General features: G+C 41.3%; 1 protein-coding gene across 12 annotated transcripts in view; it reads left to right on the top strand.

Moving 5' to 3' along the window:
• LOC110973878 (protein FAM13A-like) overlaps window positions 1-19,196 on the top strand; it is a 39,753-nt gene extending 20,557 nt beyond the window's left edge. For 9 of the 12 annotated variants that reach the window (XM_022225077.2, XM_022225129.2, XM_087149204.1 and 6 more), the window contains 19 exons: window positions 202-302; window positions 682-751; window positions 893-1,100; window positions 1,316-1,725; window positions 1,944-2,061; window positions 2,473-2,525; window positions 2,669-3,009; window positions 3,248-3,344; window positions 4,147-4,212; window positions 7,320-7,379; window positions 9,303-9,438; window positions 10,425-10,506; window positions 10,697-10,887; window positions 11,089-11,172; window positions 11,394-11,471; window positions 11,607-11,702; window positions 12,168-12,388; window positions 12,502-12,658; window positions 15,026-19,196. In XM_022225077.2, the coding sequence (XP_022080769.2) occupies window positions 202-302; window positions 682-751; window positions 893-1,100; window positions 1,316-1,725; window positions 1,944-2,061; window positions 2,473-2,525; window positions 2,669-3,009; window positions 3,248-3,344; window positions 4,147-4,212; window positions 7,320-7,379; window positions 9,303-9,438; window positions 10,425-10,506; window positions 10,697-10,887; window positions 11,089-11,172; window positions 11,394-11,471; window positions 11,607-11,702; window positions 12,168-12,388; window positions 12,502-12,658; window positions 15,026-15,124 (2,668 nt within the window). In that variant the 3' untranslated portion in view covers window positions 15,125-19,196. Of the gene's footprint in view, window positions 1-201; window positions 303-681; window positions 752-892; window positions 1,101-1,315; window positions 1,726-1,943; window positions 2,062-2,472; window positions 2,526-2,668; window positions 3,010-3,247; window positions 3,345-4,146; window positions 4,213-7,319; window positions 7,380-9,302; window positions 9,439-10,424; window positions 10,507-10,696; window positions 10,888-11,088; window positions 11,173-11,393; window positions 11,472-11,606; window positions 11,703-12,167; window positions 12,389-12,501; window positions 12,659-13,712; window positions 13,832-15,025 lie in introns of all 12 variants that reach the window. The other 3 variants (XR_002597534.2, XM_022225120.2, XM_022225152.2) reach the window with 3 other exon arrangements.
• Window positions 19,197-20,254: the final 1,058 nt, after the last annotated feature.

The raw sequence follows: 20,254 nt of genomic DNA, 5'->3' as shown, positions 1-20,254 counted from the left end.
GAAATTTTCCCGGAAGGACAGAGGAAGTTCAAATCTGTTTTGCTGCTCACTGTTAAGTTTTGTAGTGCAGCAGAACAACTGCGTTTTGTGTATCGGAGTGCCAACTCTTCAAATTAAACGGAAATCAGTTGCTGGTTTCTGATAGTTTTCCACTGGTTCTGATAGTTTTCCATTGGTTGCTGTGGTTACATTTCTATTCAGGCTTGTGGAAAAGACCATTCAGGAGACTGTCTCAGAGCATCTGTTTGGTCAGAGCCCTTCACCGGACAGAGAGGAAACCCTCACTACACCATCACCAGAAGGTCAGGATCATGATAGATATTGTCAGACTTTGTCATATGCATAAAGAAAAAAAGGTTGAGATATTTCAAAATTTGTCCAAGTCAGAAAGACTTCTTAAAGCCTTGTTCCAGAAAATCTATATATAGTATTGGAATACACTATTTTGAATACTTTTGTAATTTCTCTTATCTTCCTCACTAATCTGAACTTCATCCAATTCTATACCCAATGTACACCCAAGGTGGCCCACAATTGTTCAGGTGCACAAACTGAGCTATTGATTTTTCTGCTCAGTGAAGGACATTTTGGAAGAATCAGGAAGGGTTCAAGGTCGCAAACTTGGCTCAGAAGTGAAGGTGAAATCCTTGATTGTAATCATTTTGATTTTACATTGTTCAGTGCCAGTGCCTTCACCACGACGGAGATGGCAGAAGAGACAAGAACAAGACAGAGAGAATAAAGACACCAAGTAAGCAAAGGTTGATGTTGGCTTGGGTTCACAGGCCAGGGTATTTGTATACAATATTCTTCACTGTGAATTTATCAGTCTGACCTATTTTATATAAAAACCTTGTTTTATCTCAAGATTCCAATGATTTCATCATTCCAGTAATGGCGTCGATTCCCCTGACGGTCAGAGCACGTCTTCTGTCGAGGAAATCTGCCCCTCAATCCAAGACCGTATCCGATCATTTTCTTCCTCGGCTCCTGATAACAAATCCCCTGAGAGCTCACCTAAAGTCAAGCGGAAACATCAGCCATCTTCAAAAGCATTTGAAGTGTTTGAAACTCAGGGAATAGTAATTGGTCCCGGACCGGTAAGTCCATTCCTTCCTGTCTCTGACAGTTATCTTATTTGCTTATGGTAAAAGTAACCTTATTGAAGAACAGAGTAAGAACTTTCCAGTCTCTCTGACAGCAAATTGGTTTCATACTCTGTATTCTTTGTTTTTTCCAACTTGATATGGAACTTGTTACAAGGATAGTTTTTCTGATGTCATCTTTTGCTTCGTATTCTTTTGTCTATTCCCAGAGTGAAGTTTTTGTGACAAAAAAGAAACAGAGCACTTCTTCAGCAATTCCTCTCATAATTGACGACCCCAGGAGGGACCAAACCAACAGTTGCAGCCCGCTGTCAAGGAAAAAAGCCCCTGAGCCCCCCACGCGGCCCTCACGGGGGAAGGCCCACCTACTCAAGTCCAAGGGTCAGGAGAAAAGGCCGCAAGAGTCGGGGTCACCAGGGTCAGTCTCTGGATCACCGAGGTCCAAGTCGCCGAGGTCATACTCCCCAAGGTCCAATTCCCCGAGGTCAATCTCGCCCAAGTCCAATTCGCCACGATCAAATTCACCCAAAACGTATTCACCCAATTCGGATTCCCCCAAGTCAAGGTCACCCAGGTCTAAATCTCCAAAGTCTCAATCGCCAAAACCGATGTCTGTACGGTAAATATTGAAGTATATTTGTTGACAAAACTCATGGATGTTAGGAAAGTTCTGTGTTGTTTATGTAGCATAAAACCCTGTTAAAATGCACGCATTGCACACATTGCAAGATTTGATGATATGTCATGTTTCTCCTCTGTAGCTAACATTTTATTCTGCTTGTGGTCAAACAGCTTCATGAAAGGAACCCTTTTTCCAAATTTGTTTTGTCATTGTAGCAACAACAGATTGTCCGTGAAGGACGGTTCTTCCTGTCAGCCGTCAGGCAATCCTCAGGATTCAGAAATCCATGCAGATTTCGACAGTCTCCCCTGCAACTCCCCGACACTGAAATCGGTACGTGTTTTTTTTTTCCTCTGATGAAGCCCGACAGCCTGTCCTCATTCTTTTCAAACCCTTCCAAATCCTCTTGGATTTGGCGGAGGATTTTGGAGGATTTAAGAAAGTGGAGCCCAGACACTGTTATATTCCTTGGGGCTAGATGTCCCTTGAAAGTTGAAGTACAAAAACATGCAGCATTGATTGCCTGCGAAGTGGAGGATTTTGAAGGATACAGCTAGGTTTCTTACAAAAATCCTATGGTTGAAGTGAATGCGTAATTTGGGGTTACAAAGTCATACGTTATTGTTTGACAGGCAAATATGTAATTTCCAAGAAAACTATGAAAGATGCCAAAGGGCAAAGACGGTAAAATTTGGTGGATATTATTTGAAGGAAGATTTTTATTGTTCATTTTATCTGTTGTAGTTGACAGCAGGAAGAATTGCACCTCCCAAAAACAGAAGGTCCCCCTCAAACAGGTTGGTGCAAATTCAAAGTGTCTGGTTTATTTTATTTTATTTTTTTTAGTCAATGAAGATCATAAAAAGATAAACGTTTCCTGAGGTGGACATGTGAAAATATTCAAATTATTAAAAATGTGCTCTGAAAAATGTCACTTCAGGAGGAGTAAGATACCTCAATCGGAGCCGGCAAGACGAAATGTGACTGGTGCCCGGCCGTACACTGAGCCATTATCCATCATCATACCGGGGAGTGAACCCATGGCAGAGGGCTTGGGCCTACCCCAGGAGGCGCCCCAGCCTAAACCCCGCAGGAAACACTCCGGTGTTGAGGCCGTGTCTATGGGAGCAGAGCCAAGCCAGGGTCTGTCGGGGGAGCTGGAGACGCTGATGAACGGGGGGCAGGATGCGGCCAAATCGCCACCCAAATCACCGCAGCGACGCGAGCATGCTGTCCCCCCGCTGAACCTTACCAGCTTGCACGAACATGCAGACGGTGAAGGTAGGTTGACCTTGCTCTTCCTAGATCCTTTAAAATTCACCAGAAGGATTTGGAAGGATTAAGGAAGGCGGAGCCCAGCCACTATTAGCCTAATATGGAGCTTGATGTCCCTTGAAAATTGCATCGCAAAGGTTGTATTATTAGTTTCAGGCATTATAGGAGATTTGAAAGGACTCCGATGGCAATGAGGGGTTGAATTAAATCGTAAGCTTTTGGTCTTTGATTTATTTTTTTGTAGAGCCTATACCAGCATGGAAAGCAAGACATCATTTCCATGACAATAACCAAGAAGCCATGCTCTCTCCACGCTCGCTCAAACTACAAACCATTACTCAGTAAGTTACTAGCCTGTTTACCTCACCTCTATCGTAATGAGTGTTCTTGTACTCAGACTCATTCCACCTTGATGTGTAGTACTACAAGACTGGGGCCTGTATGAAGAAGTGCGCCCTCACAGTTGTCAGAGAGGGGCAAGACCTCCACTGAACTGACTTACTGACATCTCACTCAGTGCTAAATTGATTGCACGTTTTGTGTCGGCCCCTTTTGGTTGTACATGCATAAAAGAGACATAGCGCTGTCAGTGCACAGAGCCTGTATATCAACTCATCCCTGCACTCAAGCACTCGTACACTACCTGTAACTCCAGTCAACCAATCCTTGCTAAAATCCCGAGTGATTTTTCCCATGAGCACAGCTTTTGATATGACACATAATAACTTATTTCAGGATTTGTTCCTTGAGTTTGCCCTTGTCTAGTTAAATGACACTTCCTAAGTTTCTTCCAGTCAGTGTTTTTGTCTACTGTGTTGTATTATTTGACAAGATCTGCCTTTCTGGTATGATTTGGAAATGAACCCCAAACACTATTTGTCATTAAAAGACCAATCATTCAGTATCAGGTTTTGTCTCTCCTGTAACTTCAAGCTGCATTTGTTCTATGTAAACTTTTTTTTTTCATTTCGTGTTCTAGACAAGCCATTTCTTCCCCCCAATACTTTAGTCTTCCCATGGTGTCATTTTTTCCTGACTACTCCATGCTATTCTTAAATTCAGTTTCTTGTAAGAGATGTACAAAGGCACACAACCAATAAGTTGGTAACTATTTCTGGACATATGTCACCATTTTGTCCATAGTCTGAGTGACCAGCTGGAGGCCCCATTGTCTCCTAGAGCAAGAAACACACCACTCAACTTCCCCAGGTGGGAATTGATGCGGTTACCATGGTAACCACTTTAGCCCATGCTGCCCTCATCTCACTAATCAACTCCATCCTTTACATATTTTCTTTTCGTAGTAAATGATAATGCAAGGGCCATATTAAATGATACAGACACTCGATTTTGATTGCTGTGTTTTTTTGGAGCAAGCATCCTTTTGAGCCAGGAGGACAGGCAGCATCCAAATTTCTTGGCTGCAGCTCACAGTAGCATTCACGTCCATGGCAGGGGTTTGAAACCCCCGCTTTCTAGCGGATTTCTGCTTTTTTGTTGCATTTGCTGAATTTCGTTTCCTCTCTTTGGCCGTTTTTTCTTCCTTGCGTAAGCGCCCATTTTTTCCCTTTTTACGCGACGCAATGGCCAGACCAAACTTCGCACATCGTCTTTCCAGCACTAGTATGTATGGAACTGAATCTACTCTACGACACTGTACATGAACATGTACATATACGGATGTATGTACGGTGTATGAGTGTGCTGGGCATTAGTTGGCACGGAGCAACAGCATCCTCGGACCAACCAGTCTTTGTGCTTTGATTTGCTGCTAATGAAATATCAATATTCATATATGAGTCAGTGGGACTTGTTACAGCCGTTCTTGCGTGAACAGAAGTCGTGCCTAACAAGCTCCACTATAGCTTGTGGTAGCAGGCAACACAATCTGCACTGGGATCGGAAAATCTAAAAGCTTTGACATGTGATGTGCATTCTTATAAAGAAGTGAAATTTGAAAACGTAGTTAGGTCAGGTGGGAAAAGGGCCAACTCACTTTACGAACCTCGATATTTACAATTTTGGTATACGTACACGTAGTACTAGTTCATTTTAACTTCAGGAATTTTAGCCAAATTGAGAACAGATGAAGAAAATATAAAATTAAAAATGTTCATACCCTAAATTGCAAGACAATGGCCAAAAGTTGCACCAGGAAGCTGTGAAATGCACCACAGACCATCTACATTTCCAAATTTTCCCGGGGCCCTTAAGCAGGCCCCGAACCCCACTCCGTGTATGCTTTGCACTCTTGATTTCAGCTATTTTTTTTATGTTCCATTCACACCCATGCTATGAGAAATGGCTGTAGATATCAACCAGTCTCTTACATAGGCATACATGAAGTGCCTAGCCGCAGCCACATAATGTGGATGTAGCTTCATACTTGTATTGTGAAAAAGGGATGTCAGCCAATAGACTAGAAACCTGTCCTCAAAAAACTAAGCCTGTCAGCGGCAACATTATGACTTCCATGAATAACAAAACCTTTTCTCTGTAATTTGAAAAGTACATAAGAAATTAATCTGGACACGGCAAGATCACAGACATGCAGAGATCAAATCGATATAGGAAAACATTTTGCTCAAATGGCCACAGAAATGAAAGTTGAAATTGGAAAAACCAGCGGATTTAGGTTGAAGGAGGTATTCCTGTCAGTAAGCTTAGGTGTCATATTTTTGGATATTTAGCCTGGACCAGCATGTGTAATTTCATTCCACTTTCATTCTTTTTAGTTGCTTCTCACTGTGTGATTTTCTTTGCATGCCTTCAGTTTGTAAGTTACTGCTGTCGTTTTTTATATGTCCACAAATACCATACCATTTTATTTCTTTATTTTTCATTTTCGTGTTGTTTTCTCCACACCATGTACATTTTCCTGAACACTCACAGTGGTATTTAATTTCATTGCAGATTTTCTTTGCTTTCAGCACAAATTTTGCAGGGTCCCCAATGTCCGATAAAAGATGGTAAAAACGTCTCTTTTTATTGGTCACTGACAGCAAAGAATGTTACCGTCAGATCGTGCAAACCTTCATGAAGGTCTCTGATTGAACCTGGCCTTCGGATGTGATACAAAAAAAAAAATTATGCACAAGGTTGTATGTACAACAATGTCTGTTGGACAACCAAGATCTGAAGGGGAGGCAGCTCCTCTTTGGGATGTGATAAAAGGATTCTGCCTGCTGTAGGCTTCTTTCTGCTGTGGCTACAGTTTTGTATTCCTCTGGAAGTGTGGCTGATTGAGTCTCATGCAGATGATCTCTAGCTGAAGCAGTCAGCTGTGTCCCTGTGACTGTGACTTGGAGTAATACAGGTGTCGATGGGAAGTGGTTCCAGCCATTAGCTTGTGGCTTTTTACACAGGCTATTTTCAGCAGAATGGACACAAAACCCATCGTTTGGAGAATATGCACTTCAGTTGCATGACACGTGGCACAACTTCATAAACTTTATAAGGGCTGGTCTTTGCACAGAGTATGCTCAGTTAATAAACCAGAAAACATGCATTTGCCGTGAATGTCGTTAACTGTTTCTACCTTCATGATCTCCTACATTTTTACATTGTATATACTGACCTGTTAGCATGCAGTCATGCATCACGCAATTCCAGATTTTTTCCTAATTTTTTTTCAACATTTCTTTTACTGCAAGACTGGTGCTGGAATCACTTGGTTCTAACTGACGTAGTCAACCCACAAATATTCACCTTCATGCTAGAATTGCAAAACATTACGACTGAATCGCTTTTTAAAAATATTCTTTGATATGTGCCAGGTACATCTTAACAAATTCCAATTGTCCGTCGTCGTTTTGTGTTTTTGTGTAAATAGCATACTTGTGTTTCTGCCAAGTAATTACATGTTTATTGGGTTTCACTTGAATGAAAACCATATCTCCTCATTTTCAATAATGGGGGTGGTCAGTGTCATCTCTACATATTTTGGAAGACAAATTACTCTTACCTGTATTCAACCAAAGGTTTTGCTTGACGTTTTGCAATATTTCTCAGTGCTTTCCAGTTTTTTTTTTTATTCTTGAGTGGAAGTGTTCTTGTATTTACATGTAATTAAATTGAATACCTCAGAAGTTGATTGCTTGGGCAAATACAGGATCTGGTTGTACCAATAACAAAGCCAGACTGTTTGGCTGAGTTAAAAAATTAGAGTTTATTTGTTCTTGCGAATGTCCATATTCATGCAAATGTGTGCCATGTTGTGCATAAGTTGTCAGCTTCTGACCGTGTGTGTTCTGAGTCTTGTTTCTTGTATGGTATGCGTACATGTGTTTTGTTCTCTTTTTCTTTTACTTACGCAGTGTGTCACATGACACGGACGTCCCACCATCCCCTCCTTCGTCACAGCCAATTCTGACCTGGTGGGTACAACCATCCGGACTGTTTTTGTTGTTTTTAAAAGTTCTCGGTGCAAACAGTTAAAAAAAACCATATCCATTCACCTCTATATGCTCATAATCCGCCGTCACTTGCAACAGATGATTCTCTGGAATGTTGTCAGATCGGGAGTAATTTTCCACATACTTGCTCTTATCATTGTGCTTATTGGCTGGTCCCTTGACGTGGTGGCTTTTCCATTCATTGTGCCTACCCCCTCCTGCAATATTATCCTCTTGCTTATTCCTACATGAGACTCCCCCCCCCAAAAGAAAAGAAATACATCAAGCTTCTGCACACAAAAATTCCTCGTTGGTGGAAATTGCAAAAATATTCAGCATAAAGTGCATTTCCCTGGCATGCAATAATGTTTCTTATGTCATAATTGCATGTTGGAACCAGGGAAGGGAATGCTCTTTCTGGAGGATGGCCCCATAGTTTCAGATATTTTGCCATGTCGTGGTTTCACAAGGCCACAAATGCAATTTTATTTCTCCATGTTGTTACGTGATGAAAATAGATCTTCACCTTGTGTGATGTTGCAAGGTTGATGCATCTCCTCAAATGTGGGACTGAAAATTAACGGGGCATTTGCCAAAATGCTGCCTAGTATTTGAAAGAAAAGGCTGCTGCGTTCATCCAAATTTCACATGATATTAATCTTGTTCAGGGCATGTCTTTCATATTGTACAGTTTCTACGTTGTATCTCAGTGTCGTTATGTACCAGCAGGAGTCCATGTTTCCATGATTACAGGAGGCAATGTTTCCATGGTTACCAGCCAGTCCTCACATTTGCTTTTCATCTTATCACTGCCTTGAGCCTTTATTTCATGCTTAACTTGAACATGCTATGCTTTTAATACCCATACGGTACATGCACATCGTAAACAGAACTAATTTTTATCCATGACTGTTATTGAGGGGTGGAGGGCCTTGCATAACCATTGCAGACTCGTTTGGTCTGCCAAGAAGTTAGCTGGAAACAGTAGACTGAGGTCCCTTCCTCACACCCAGCAAACTCATCCTCTTGTTCCCTGGACTGCTGGAGGGATCTTTGGCATTGTTAACAAGTTCAAAATTGGTACACTGCGATGTTGGTACTTTGGGGAGAAATAAAGAAAATTGACAGATTTGTAAACATGTATATACACGCCCAGAATCAACAGGTTACCACACTTGCAGTTTCATCAACTTGTGTCTAGTTTTCTTTTGCTTCTCGGTTTATTGAAACAAATCTACATGTAGATATCTTTTCCCCGCTTCATTAACAATCTCCTTTGGGTTTACAAGTGTATACACTCTTATGTTGCTGATGTGCACATGCCATGCTTCATGTACATGTACCATCAACCCAGGGTACACAGACTTTTCTGAAAACATGCTTTCTTCATCTTCCTGCTGCCATTTGACCTTTGACACAAGTAGCTCCATAGTGCAAGGCATTGTGGGATAAGGCAACTACAGGAAGGTTTTTTTCCTTGTGCATTATGTGACGCAGATTGCACTGCTGTGTAGCTTCACCATGCCTGAAAATCATTGCCAAGTGAATGACTAACCACACAATTGATGCTTCGTTAAGTTTTCATTCCATTTTGCAGGGTTCTTTCTTTGATGTCGTCAGACAAACACAACTACATCCGACATACGAAGCCTTCAAACCATTTTATTAGTTCAGTAATAGAGTTAAGTGTACGTTAGAAAGAACTAACTGAATTCTTGGCTTAGTTTGTTATTCCAACAATAATGCATCGGTGATTGTTTGTGGAACATGTGAAAAGCACCCAGTACTGCGCCTTTGCACAATTTTATAGTGTCCATAGAAATAAACAGCTGTGCTAGAATCTTTTCGGAGGAGGGTGATTGCATGAGTTATACTGAGGGAAGTCTGTCTGTTCTTGTCTCATAGTGTGTCCAAAAGAACTGATAAACTTCCTGAGGAGACCGATACAATGAGCATCAAACAGCTTACCAAGCAGATCAGAACCCTGAAGAGGAAGATACGACAGTATGAAGAGGAGTTTGAAGATCAGCATGGATACAAGGTGAACAAATCGGGAGAACAAAATACTTCCAATCATTTCAACGCGTTTTGAAGTGTCTGTATCACTTGATAACTTGAAAGAAAGTTCTGGTTGAAATTAACCACTACCAGCCGGGGACTCCGAAATCGGAGCCCTATGGTTTATATGTGTGGCCGGGGTCTCCGAACTCGGACAAAGGAAACAGGGCCCTGTAACAAAAGACCGTACTCCGAACAAAAGACCAGGCTGCTGGGCATGACCGGCATTTTTCACTCTCAAAAGTGGTGATAATCCAGCGTTATTTTGAAACCGTATACCAGGGTTTGGGGTATTTAGAGCAAGCGGATTACCACCGGGGACAAAAGCTCTCCACCACCGCAGTGATGAGCCACACAGCACCGCTGCATGCTAATCTGGCCCCTATTGAAAAGAGGTCAGCAGTGCACTGAGCCAGGTTCGTGAACAAAAGACAGTTGTATAACACCGCACAATCTGGGCTCTGTTTACAAGGCTGCAGGCCTGGCTGAAATATTCGGGCGTCAATGAAGGTCACCTGTCAACTTAGAGTAGTGCCTGAAGATTACTCCGTGCGGCTATAAACGACTGTTAAATGGAATGATGAATTGTTGAAGGATTTTGAAAACGGAAAAAATGATAGTCATGCCGGCCCAGCATCCTCAACGTTGAAAAATGCCCCGGCCCGAAGTGGTTAAGTAGGTCGCTTCTATATTAAGGAAGCCTAATAGGGTCAGGATAACATTGCCACATGAAAGCAGTTCAACAGTATTTCCGCTTTATTTCTTTCTGAATTTGTTTAGAAATATCAGCTGAGTTTCCCAGATTTATCACGCCCTTGAATGCGGTGGTGAATCATTCAGTTCCTCTTGATAGATCCCTTTCAAAATGTAATTTGTAAACACGGACCAGTTAATTGAAAAAAGTTTGTGAGTGTTCTTTCAACAATGGTGTTTTCTTAACCTTTTCTGTTCTGTTTCTCTTGATATCAGCCTTCCCACCTTCACAAGACATCCCAACCCCAAATTAAGAAAATGATGGGAGAATTGAAGAAAGCCAGCAAACAACTTAAAGGTAACAACTTTTTTCAATGAAACAATATCAGTTTTTGTTTCCTGTAGGTAAGACTGTTTGATGCATCAGTGGCCTTTGAGGTGGCCATGTGTAGTGGTTGTCATGGTTACAATCACATGACCGCAAACTTCAGAGCTGAGGACTGCTGCAGAGTTTGACTTTTCAGAGAATTTCTTGAATCGTTTTTTAGAAGCCAAAGAAAATGCGGCAAAGGCCAAAGTGCCCTTGTCCAACACCCTGCCGGCCAAGATGATCAGCCGGAATCTGACTAAACAGTTTGAAGAAGCCACAACACTGACCAACATGGAGATTGCTCTGAGGGAGGCGGAAACCAGACTACAAGAAAAGAGAGACGAAGCCGATAGACCTGAGGATATACTTGTGAGTCCAATTCTTTTTCTATCATGGAAGTCTTGGCACCAAACCCTGACTTGCCTGGTCACAGTCTCCTTTGCTTGTAGTTACATGCAATGCCAGTCTGCTTCTTTCACAAAACCTACTATTGCTATTTACAAGCTAGTAATATCACCAACCGTACATGAAGGTTAATATAATCCTTTTGTGTGATATCCCTTTTTTTAGATAATGAACAAGGAACAAGTGCAAGAAGAGAAGACAGCGATACAGAAAGCATTGTTACAAATGGAGAACAAATTTGGAAGGCCGGTAAGATGTTACCTTTAGAATTAAAAAAAGATCACCTTTCATGAGTAAACTGTACATCGCCCTCAAGCGATTGTGCACAGAACAATTACAGAATAATCATATTTATGTACAGGTTGTGTATATTTGAACTTGTTGTTTCTCTATAAGTCGTCTTAAGTTCAACAGTGATTGGTCAGTAGTCACTAAATTAATTGATTTGATTAAATTTGACTGATTCACAGAGTACCAAAGAAACTAAAGAGTTGATGAAGCCGTTGTACGATCGCTACAGGAACGTCAAGAAGCTGTTAGTCAAGCTGGTAAGGAGTCTAAGTGATGGCTGTCATCAGTGCTTAATATCACAGACTGGTAAGGAGTCTAACAGCAATGTAAGCCTGTGTCTGGAGAATTAATTTTGCAAAGGAGTGACAAAGAGGCTTTTTGTTTTCTCACAGGAACTCCGACAACCAGAGGATGGCCAGTCCTCGTCCCTGGATCTACAAACAATCAAAGAGCACGAAGAAACGAAAGAATTCCAACCCAAGCAAATGGTAACAACAACAAAAAATCTAGTCACTATCTTTAAGTGTCTGTGCTGGCGTCTGGCCAACAGAATATCTGCCTCAAGCAGAAGCACCATTTCATTGGTTGGAAAGAGCCGTGTTGGTAGGGAGCATCCATTTTTGTTGGTAGCCACACTACCATAACATGGATTTCATAGTCATGAACCAAGGAAATGAAGGAGTCTCGTTTGCTAGGGAAATTGCACCCTCTTGGACAGAATTTCTACAGTTTCCAAGAGGGTGCAGATATAAAACCTGTTTCAGACAATTTCCAAATCAAAACTTGTTATATTCAGAAGTTTTGCCCGTTAGCCATTTTTTCTCAGCATTTAGGCTTACCCAGAAAGAGAATATGTTTGAGGATATTTTCCTTGCGTAATTCTCCTTACCTTTCCCTATCAGCTCTTTCCAAGTTGTCTAACCTGTATATCTCATGGTTTGTCTTTCATCCAGGGCCAATTTCACAATCTTTACACCGAAGCAGAAGAAGCTGAAGAGGAAGAGATGCCAGCCACAGACTTAGCCGTCACTCAGGAGATCCGGGGTGTCCTCAGCAACATGGACCTGGAAGACAGCTACCCGAGCCCAGCCGACAGCCGGCGCAGTAGCAGCGGCGGCAGGGAGGAGCCTACACCCGCCTCAGACGTCACCTCCAACCTCCATGAGGCATCACTGTAAGTTGTTTCCATGGAATTGCCAAGTACCGCTGCATCCTGGTCACTTAAAAGGTTTATAAGAAGTCATGGAACAGTGCTAGTATTGTTTTGTGGTTGGTTTCGTTCAACAGAAGCGAACTCCTGGCCATGCAGAACCAATCCAGAGAAGACAAGAAGAGACTGCGTAAGATGCTGAAAGAGTTTGAGGACAACTTCTTCAAGGAGTCGGGGCGCACTGTGCAGAAGGAAGACAGGGTTCCCATGGAAACGCAGTATAACGAGTATAAGGTGGGCCCACGGAATAGTCCGGTCCCTTGCCAACTTGTGGTGTTAAATGTGCACCTCTGAAATAGATAAGGAAAGAGTTTAAAATGAAGTTTAAGTTCACATGGTGATCAGTTGCCCTCTGTGCCCTCTACAGTGCTTGCACTGAGCCAATAAAGTTCAAACGCCAACTTGACTGACTCTGATGTCACTATCTTTAATCATCTCATGATCTTTCCCTCTGCATTGAAAATAGATCAAGTTCAGTACATCTCTTATATGCAGACTTTTTCATATTTTCGGTTTTCCTGCCTTGGTTTCTGTTACCTACAAGTCCATGTACTTTTTCTCGTCACAGAGCTGAATGTGTATTTAGTTGCTAGAGTGCTAAATGGTTCATCTCACACACTTGTGGCATCAAGGCCCAACAACGGCGAAGTATTACCTACAGAAAATCAAATAGTAGCTTGTCGGCCAAATTGGAGGATACGTTACTGTTGTCTTGATGCCTCAAAGTTTCCTTTCAGCAATGCATATGCAGGATGTTCACTGACAGAGGTGGGCACCAGCCTGGTACTGGTATGCAGGGATTGTCACAGTCAGAATGTGTGACATGGAAACCAGTGTAAAAGCTGCCATATTTAAACTGGTGCCTTTGTCCTTCCATAGTCCAGAATGTAGCAGATGGACAGGGAACCAGCATACTTTGTGTCAAGTTGTAGGCAAAGAACAACCTTTCCTGGTCTGCATTCTTGAACGTAAAGGGAGTGAACATGTGAACCAGTGTAATTACCGTTCACTCTCCCTCGTCGCCAGGCTGTACAGCGCCCTCAGTAGTATGTGCACATGTCTATAGAACAGTTCTACAGGGATTAATATGTATAGAACTGTGTTGCAGACTGCCATTCGTCATCACTGGGTGAGGTACAATAGCACTCTAGTCCTATCCAAGCTCTGTGGCCTCAGTAAGATTTCCTTCTGATCACCAAGACTGGCATGTACATGTACATCTGGGAATAGCTAGCCTGGGCCTTAACCTCTCTACTCTCTGTGTGTCCCATTATCTCTCTTGTCACAGCGAGTCAAGGCTAACCTTCGGCTCCTTGAAGCCTTATTGTCCAAGCGCATAGAGTACACATAGTGGTCGTGGTGTTAAAGTGACTGTGTTTGTAGTTTCCCAGTTCTTTGCTTCTTGTGGTGAGACTTTTTTCCTCCATCTGTTTTTCTTGCATGCCGCAGTGCCGTTTTGTTTTGTCTGTCTTTAGTTTAGCGCGCATCCCACAAGGGTTATTTTTTGTTGCGGACCATTAACCCTGCACAAGTATGAAACAAGTGGTTCTCCATATGTCTTTGATAGAGAATTTAACTTTTGAGCTGATTTCTGCACCTTACAAAGCTAGCAACCTGTGCTACTCTTTAATGTGACCTGCCAGCATACATGTAGCTAGATTGAGTATTTATATAGCAGAGATATTTGTGACAATTGATTTGCTGCCTTTTGCCTCTGCACTTAGTTACTTCTGTCAGTAGGAAAGTCTCCGTTCCCCCATTCAAATAAATAAATAAAGAATGCTCTAACATTTTGACACACAGCTAAATGACAGACACTTCCCTGTACGGAATAATCTTGTTGCCACACATGCCTTTTCTCAACTTATCCCATTAACCTTCTATCTGTTGCAGTGCACTTAGTTTTTACAAATGTTTTTGCCTGCATTCATCCTCGCTGCATGTGACCAGCACGCAGAAAAACCTGCACTCTTTCAGTTTATTGTTTCGAACAGTTCTTAAAAAAACAATTGTCCTATTTCCTCAAGTTATGTTTGACAGCAAACCTGATAACCCATATCGTTCCCAAGTCAGACAATAAAACTGTGCCGTCGGTTTACTTCCTAAGAATTTGAAGGAGTCAGAAAGCTTTCTTGTTACAATGTCGAAAGAGTCAGGTGCAACTGCAAGTTGTTTATAAATGTGACATAATTCTAAGCAGTCCACACTGTGTCATGTGCTCTTCCTCCATGGGAGTTGGAGGTTTACTGTATTGAAATAAAACCTGGAAAAGTGAGACATACTTTGGAGACTCTCCGGACGTTTTTTTGGTATAAAAATGATGGCATGGCTAAGTATTAGACCTGTGGCCATTTAAAAATGCATGCAGGCCTCACAATCCTCGTCACATCATCTCATCTCCATCCTCAGACTCCTTGTTTTTCACCTCACCTCACCCACCTCCCCATTGTCACATGGTTTGTTCTCACAGAGCTATTTTCGCAGCAAGGCAGCTGCATGCTACATTGTTCACTAGTGGCAACGTAACCGTGGCAACCAGAGTCACCAAACGGGATATTACCAGTAAACACTTTGTGTTTGTTTTTTTTTTTTATTGGGCAGCATGTCAAGAAGCATCTTAAGCTGCTCGAAGCGCTGGTCGCCAAACATCGAGTCCAGGCCTCCTCTCTACCGGAAGAACTGGTTCTCGCTGACTTATAACAGGAGCTCAGTTGCTTTCCTGTCATGGAAAGATGCTTCAGGTTTTGTGCACAGTCTGTTGAAAAATTAGCAATGTTCCATTCCACAATCAATGATGCCCTCAAGCATTGTAAAGCTTTCTGGGGATGTTTGCAAGGATTCAGAGGGTCTTGCAACTAGACTCATCTCCATGCCACATAGTGGTCTGAAATTGCATTGCACCTGAAACCAATACAAGGTACCATTCTGTGGACATCCCTAAGAGGGTGACATGACCCTCTAGTGTTAAAAATACACAGAATACTGCTCCTTGTAAAGACTTCACGCCACTTCCTACTGTTTGAAACAAAGCAGATCGCTGTCTTACAAAACGGATGGAGATTTTTTGGAAACACATGTCAGGAACCAATCCACTTGTTATGCGTCTGAGTTGCTAATAAAATCCAGCAAGCCTTTTTTTTCCCATAAATGATCTTGTGCCTCCAGTTCGTGCTCATTTGCAGCTTCAGCATTAATGCTGACATCAGCTGTGTGTTATAAATTACCATGGCAACTAAAAAGCAGTGTAAAGTTGTATGGATAAAGTTTATGTTGCCTTTATTAAGCTCAGGAAGTCACCTACGCATTGCATCCAACATTGTAGCAAAATCAGTTTAGGTTCCAAACTCAAAGAGCTATGCAGCTGGTTGTCTTTTGTTCTATATTAAACAGTTCACGTTGTACATTGGCTGTAGTGTAATCCTCTTCACTACGGTTGGAGATTCTTGTAAGGACAATGGAAGATATCTGTCTGTAATCTGACAATCATTTTGGCACCAAATCCTGTGCCTTGAGATTTTTTGTAATTTCTCAGTCACTCAATTTTAAAAGTCCAATTAAAGTGACAGTTGTATTGCTACAGAGCTAAAGTACTAGATTAGTACTTCAGAGGTAAAGTACTTGATGTGATAGTACTGCACTGTTAAGGTTCAAGGTAAGTACTGTAGAGCTAAGTACTAAAGATAAGCACTATAAAGGCAAAGTACTACAGATGTGAAGCACTAAATTAATATGAATAGTTCAGAATTTCTTTGTGTTGTTGCAGATATCAGGGTGAATCCAAAATTGAACAGACAGCTCTTTCTCAAAAGCACTATTTTGTACGAAATTTGGAGATTCTTTTATTTATTGAAGCAAGTTCCAGGGAACTCTTGGCAAATTGTTCCAGAAGTGCTCAAGATGCCTAGTGCTGTAAGCAGGAGTTTTGGAGTTCCGAACTCTTTTCCCTATGTGATTTTTTCTCCTTTCTTTTCTCCCTATACGAAGCAGCCACAAATTCTCTGAGAATTGCCACATGTCACAGTTGTTGGTCTGTTGCAGGCAATTTTTAACGATGGCTTACCAAAGGGATTCCAAAAGTGTTAAGCTTTTTTCGGGCATATAAATGGTTTTTGTCAGGGCTTGAAGAGAAAGTATTATGTACAGACTGAAACAGATTGTTGTTGGTATGTTAGAAAACAAGTTCATCGTCAGCGAGAACTGAGTTGCTTTGTTTGAGAAAGTTGTGTACTAAAAGGGACCATAACTGAGTCCGGGGGAAATGAGTACTGTTGTTAGTTACTGATATATTGAACTGTGTGATGTGACATTGTGATTGAAGGACTTTTAAGGCCTCTTCTTGAGTGTTGCCTGTCATGGAAATCTGTCAGAATTAGTTGTTTTGCATGTGTTGGAAGAATTCGATAAGACGAGACAAGACACTGCCACCATGAAGTGCAAAAAGTGAAAACAATGTTTTATCTGAGAAATGTTGCAAAATGAACATTTTTCAAGATGAGTACTTTGTACATAAGAGATTTTTTACGAAGAGTTTTCACTGTATTAGAAGTGTTTAAGAAAAAAGGAAAGAGAAATTTGTTGTGAAGAACAAAATAATCAACAAATTGAAGTTGTTTTTGTAAGATGTGATTTTGGTACTTAATTCATGAAAGTAAGTAGTTCAAAGGTTTGTGGAAGTTGCACATTTGGCAGAATTTGATTACAGTTTTAATGAGGCTTAATCCAACCAATCACAGCATGGTGTGCGATCAAAAATCAATATGAGGCCATTTTTTGCAGTGCATAATGGAGGAAAGTGGACATCTATTTGTAGCCAACTGCAAAATATCATTCATTCATGCACAATGCATAATCTACCCAGTGGTTAATTTAATGAGGATTGGCACAGCTTAAAGCTAGAACATTTTCTGCTGTCGACTTCCAGAGGTATGTGTTTACGCATGGCACCAAAATGTGCATGTTAAGTGAAAACAGCGACAGGTGTATAGATAGATAGAAATGCATGCAAGATAGCAACACTAAAGTTGAATATTGACCTCATTTACGACAACTTGGCAGAGCACTGTGAATTACAAATGGCCAAACTAAAACACAAGTTTGAAGGCTCTCAAACAGAAAGTTTTTATCTGTATTCAACAAACATGTTGAAACCCATTTGTGAAAGTTGTGATCAAATCAAAGGCTTTATCCAGGGCCATCAAATGACCTTCCCATTGTTGGCCATGTACATGTGTGAGCGGTTTTTATGAAGTTGGGGGGGGGCATTGTGGTATCCCAGTCATTTCCAGGATGTCTGTACTTCCAATTAAGAATTCTAGGACAAAATCGTTGCAACCTAGGCTACCCTGGATGAAGGAAATTGGTGGCTGGCCCTCCTGTGTGTCTTGACTCGTTGGATTAACCATTTAAGGCCTGCTGTTGGATAGGGCTTTGAATATGTCGATTACTGGACAACCGCAGCCCAGCAGTCATGGTCAAAACAATCCCGGCATTAAGGGGTTAAATGTTAGGCAGCTTTCGTGTAACATCCTGTTCAGATGGAAATATGACCATTGAATTTTTTTCGGACATTTTGTCCATTTCCATCGTGCACCGAGGTGTGAGGTGCATTTCTCGTGTCAGTAAGGGTATTAAATGTGTTCTCTGATATGTGGTCCGGCTGGTGTGATGAGTGGGAAGGGATCACCCTCCCTTGGCTTACATGAGCTGTATGTCGCCCTCTGTTGTGCTACACAGATGTAATAAGTTGTTCAACTGGGTGTTCTGTCCTACTCCTGGCCAGAGATCACGTATCCCTCGAGATCAGCATCAAGTTGATCGTAACACTTTCAGTTTCCAAAATCAGGAAAGCGAGTAGAAATTTCTACTTGATGGTAAAAAAGTTTGTTCCAACTGGAGGTTACCCATCTTGAACAATAATTAGTTTTGTTTTGGTGACAGCCCAAAATAGGATTTCCTTTCTCATACAGTGCCATGTACTGTTACAGTTCATCTCTGACCCCAAGCACAAGGCTAATCTTCCCCCCCCCCCACATTAGCATCTACTGATATTCAAGATTAAGAAAAGGGGGCAGGGCGGAAGTATGAATGGAAGAAGACAACCAGGCTAAGGGGAAGACAGCAGGGCATGAACATGTATTGCAATGCCTGTGACAATATTTCTAAAATTCTGGTTGTGGCTTCGACTAAGTGTCCTACTTTCAAGCTCTGAAGCTTGAATCAACTCAAATTGAGTAGCTATGGCTTTGAGCCATAGTCTTTCATATAAAGGATTATAGCCACAGGCTTACAATGACATATCCACATATTGAACCTACTACCATGTACATGAATTCAGGAATGTGCCCAGGTGAGTCAATTGAAGCAAAGAGTTTCCAAGTCCCTGGATTTGACTTGTACCAAACCTGGGAACGCTACAAAACTATTTAGTACTGTTAGAAATTATAGTGTGTAGTGCCCTTTGTGACCAAAATTCAGATTTATATGTAAACAAAATTGTTGGGTAATGTGCAGTTGTGAATATTGTATTGTACACATGTAAGATAACAGAATTCAAGCCTTTTTGAGCAAGCCTCTTTAAAAGCTGTGTACAAAGTTTTGTTTTGTTGCATTGGAAAGAGAAGTGTTTGTTCAGTAGTTGTAACTTCAAGTCACCTCTTTCCACTTCTTATTTTTGGTGCATTTTGTGAAGTCTTTACCACCAATGTAAGTGAACTGTTCAAGAGAAGGCCGATTTGGCCACTTGTCTATTTTTCAATAAAATCAGCCAAACGGATCATGTTTTGCATTTTCTTGTCTTATCCTTGAGATGATGTGTGAGGCGCTTTTGGTTTGGGGAAAAAGGGGGATACCAGATATCAGAAATTTGACATTGAAAAAAAAAATTGCAAACTGCTTACAGTGGCTAGACTGAGTGCAAACTTAGTCCTCTAATGCACGAAGTAGCTGCTCGGTATAAAAGTAGTTTTTGATTGTGATTTTGATTGTATGTGAAAAATTCCCCTGATACAAATTCTTAAGCATGCACATTCTTCACAAGTGTTATTTCAAAATCAAAATACAGTGTACATGTATTTGGCATTGAATATACATGTATGAAATTATAAGATATAAAATATGAGATTGCTGTTACCCATTACATCAAAATAACAAGCAGGTGCTCTTACCCAAACAGCTTGTCAAAATGTAGTTTGGGTTGATTTTATTTGCAGTTGCCATTAAAAACACTATTCTTGCTTTCCACTTGTGTGGCTCAGGTTCAAACCCCTCTCCACCTGTGTGGCCCGGGTTCGAGCCCCTCTCCACCATACTGACTGGGCTTTCAAAGCCTTCATGTAGGTATCTGCACCCATATCCTTTTCCTTTCTACAATTTTACTAACCAGCATTATACTAATTTCCTTTGATGATTTACTGTTGAACAATCTGGATAATATCTAACACTGACTTCCACCACGCTCTTCTCAATTCAGCAAAATTCTCCTTAACAACCTGGGGTTGATGTGATAGAAAAAAAATTCCTGCCAAAGCTAAACTACTGCATATGTACGGCACTCGGAAATAGAAAGCCAGAGTTGCAAGTACCAGCATCAACATACAGTGTACATGTAGTCTGTGTGCAATATTTGTCTACAAGGGCAGTACTAGGTACATACATATAAAAATATCCTGCTATAGCCTCATATCTTCAAGTGCCAAATTCATTCCAAAGATTGAATTGGTAAGAAGGAAAAGTAACAGAACAATGGATATTGGATTGTAAATACATCACGGTAAGTTAACCAAATAAATGTAAGACTTCAGTTTTTGGCACAAAAATTTTAAGGACGAAAGT

The sequence above is a fragment of the Acanthaster planci genome, linkage group LG19 (assembly GCF_054643075.1).
Source record: "Acanthaster planci isolate LZ-2023a linkage group LG19, COTS_SCS, whole genome shotgun sequence".
Taxonomy (NCBI): Eukaryota; Metazoa; Echinodermata; class Asteroidea; order Valvatida; family Acanthasteridae; genus Acanthaster; species Acanthaster planci.
This window is presented reverse-complemented; position numbering and strand designations above follow the sequence as displayed.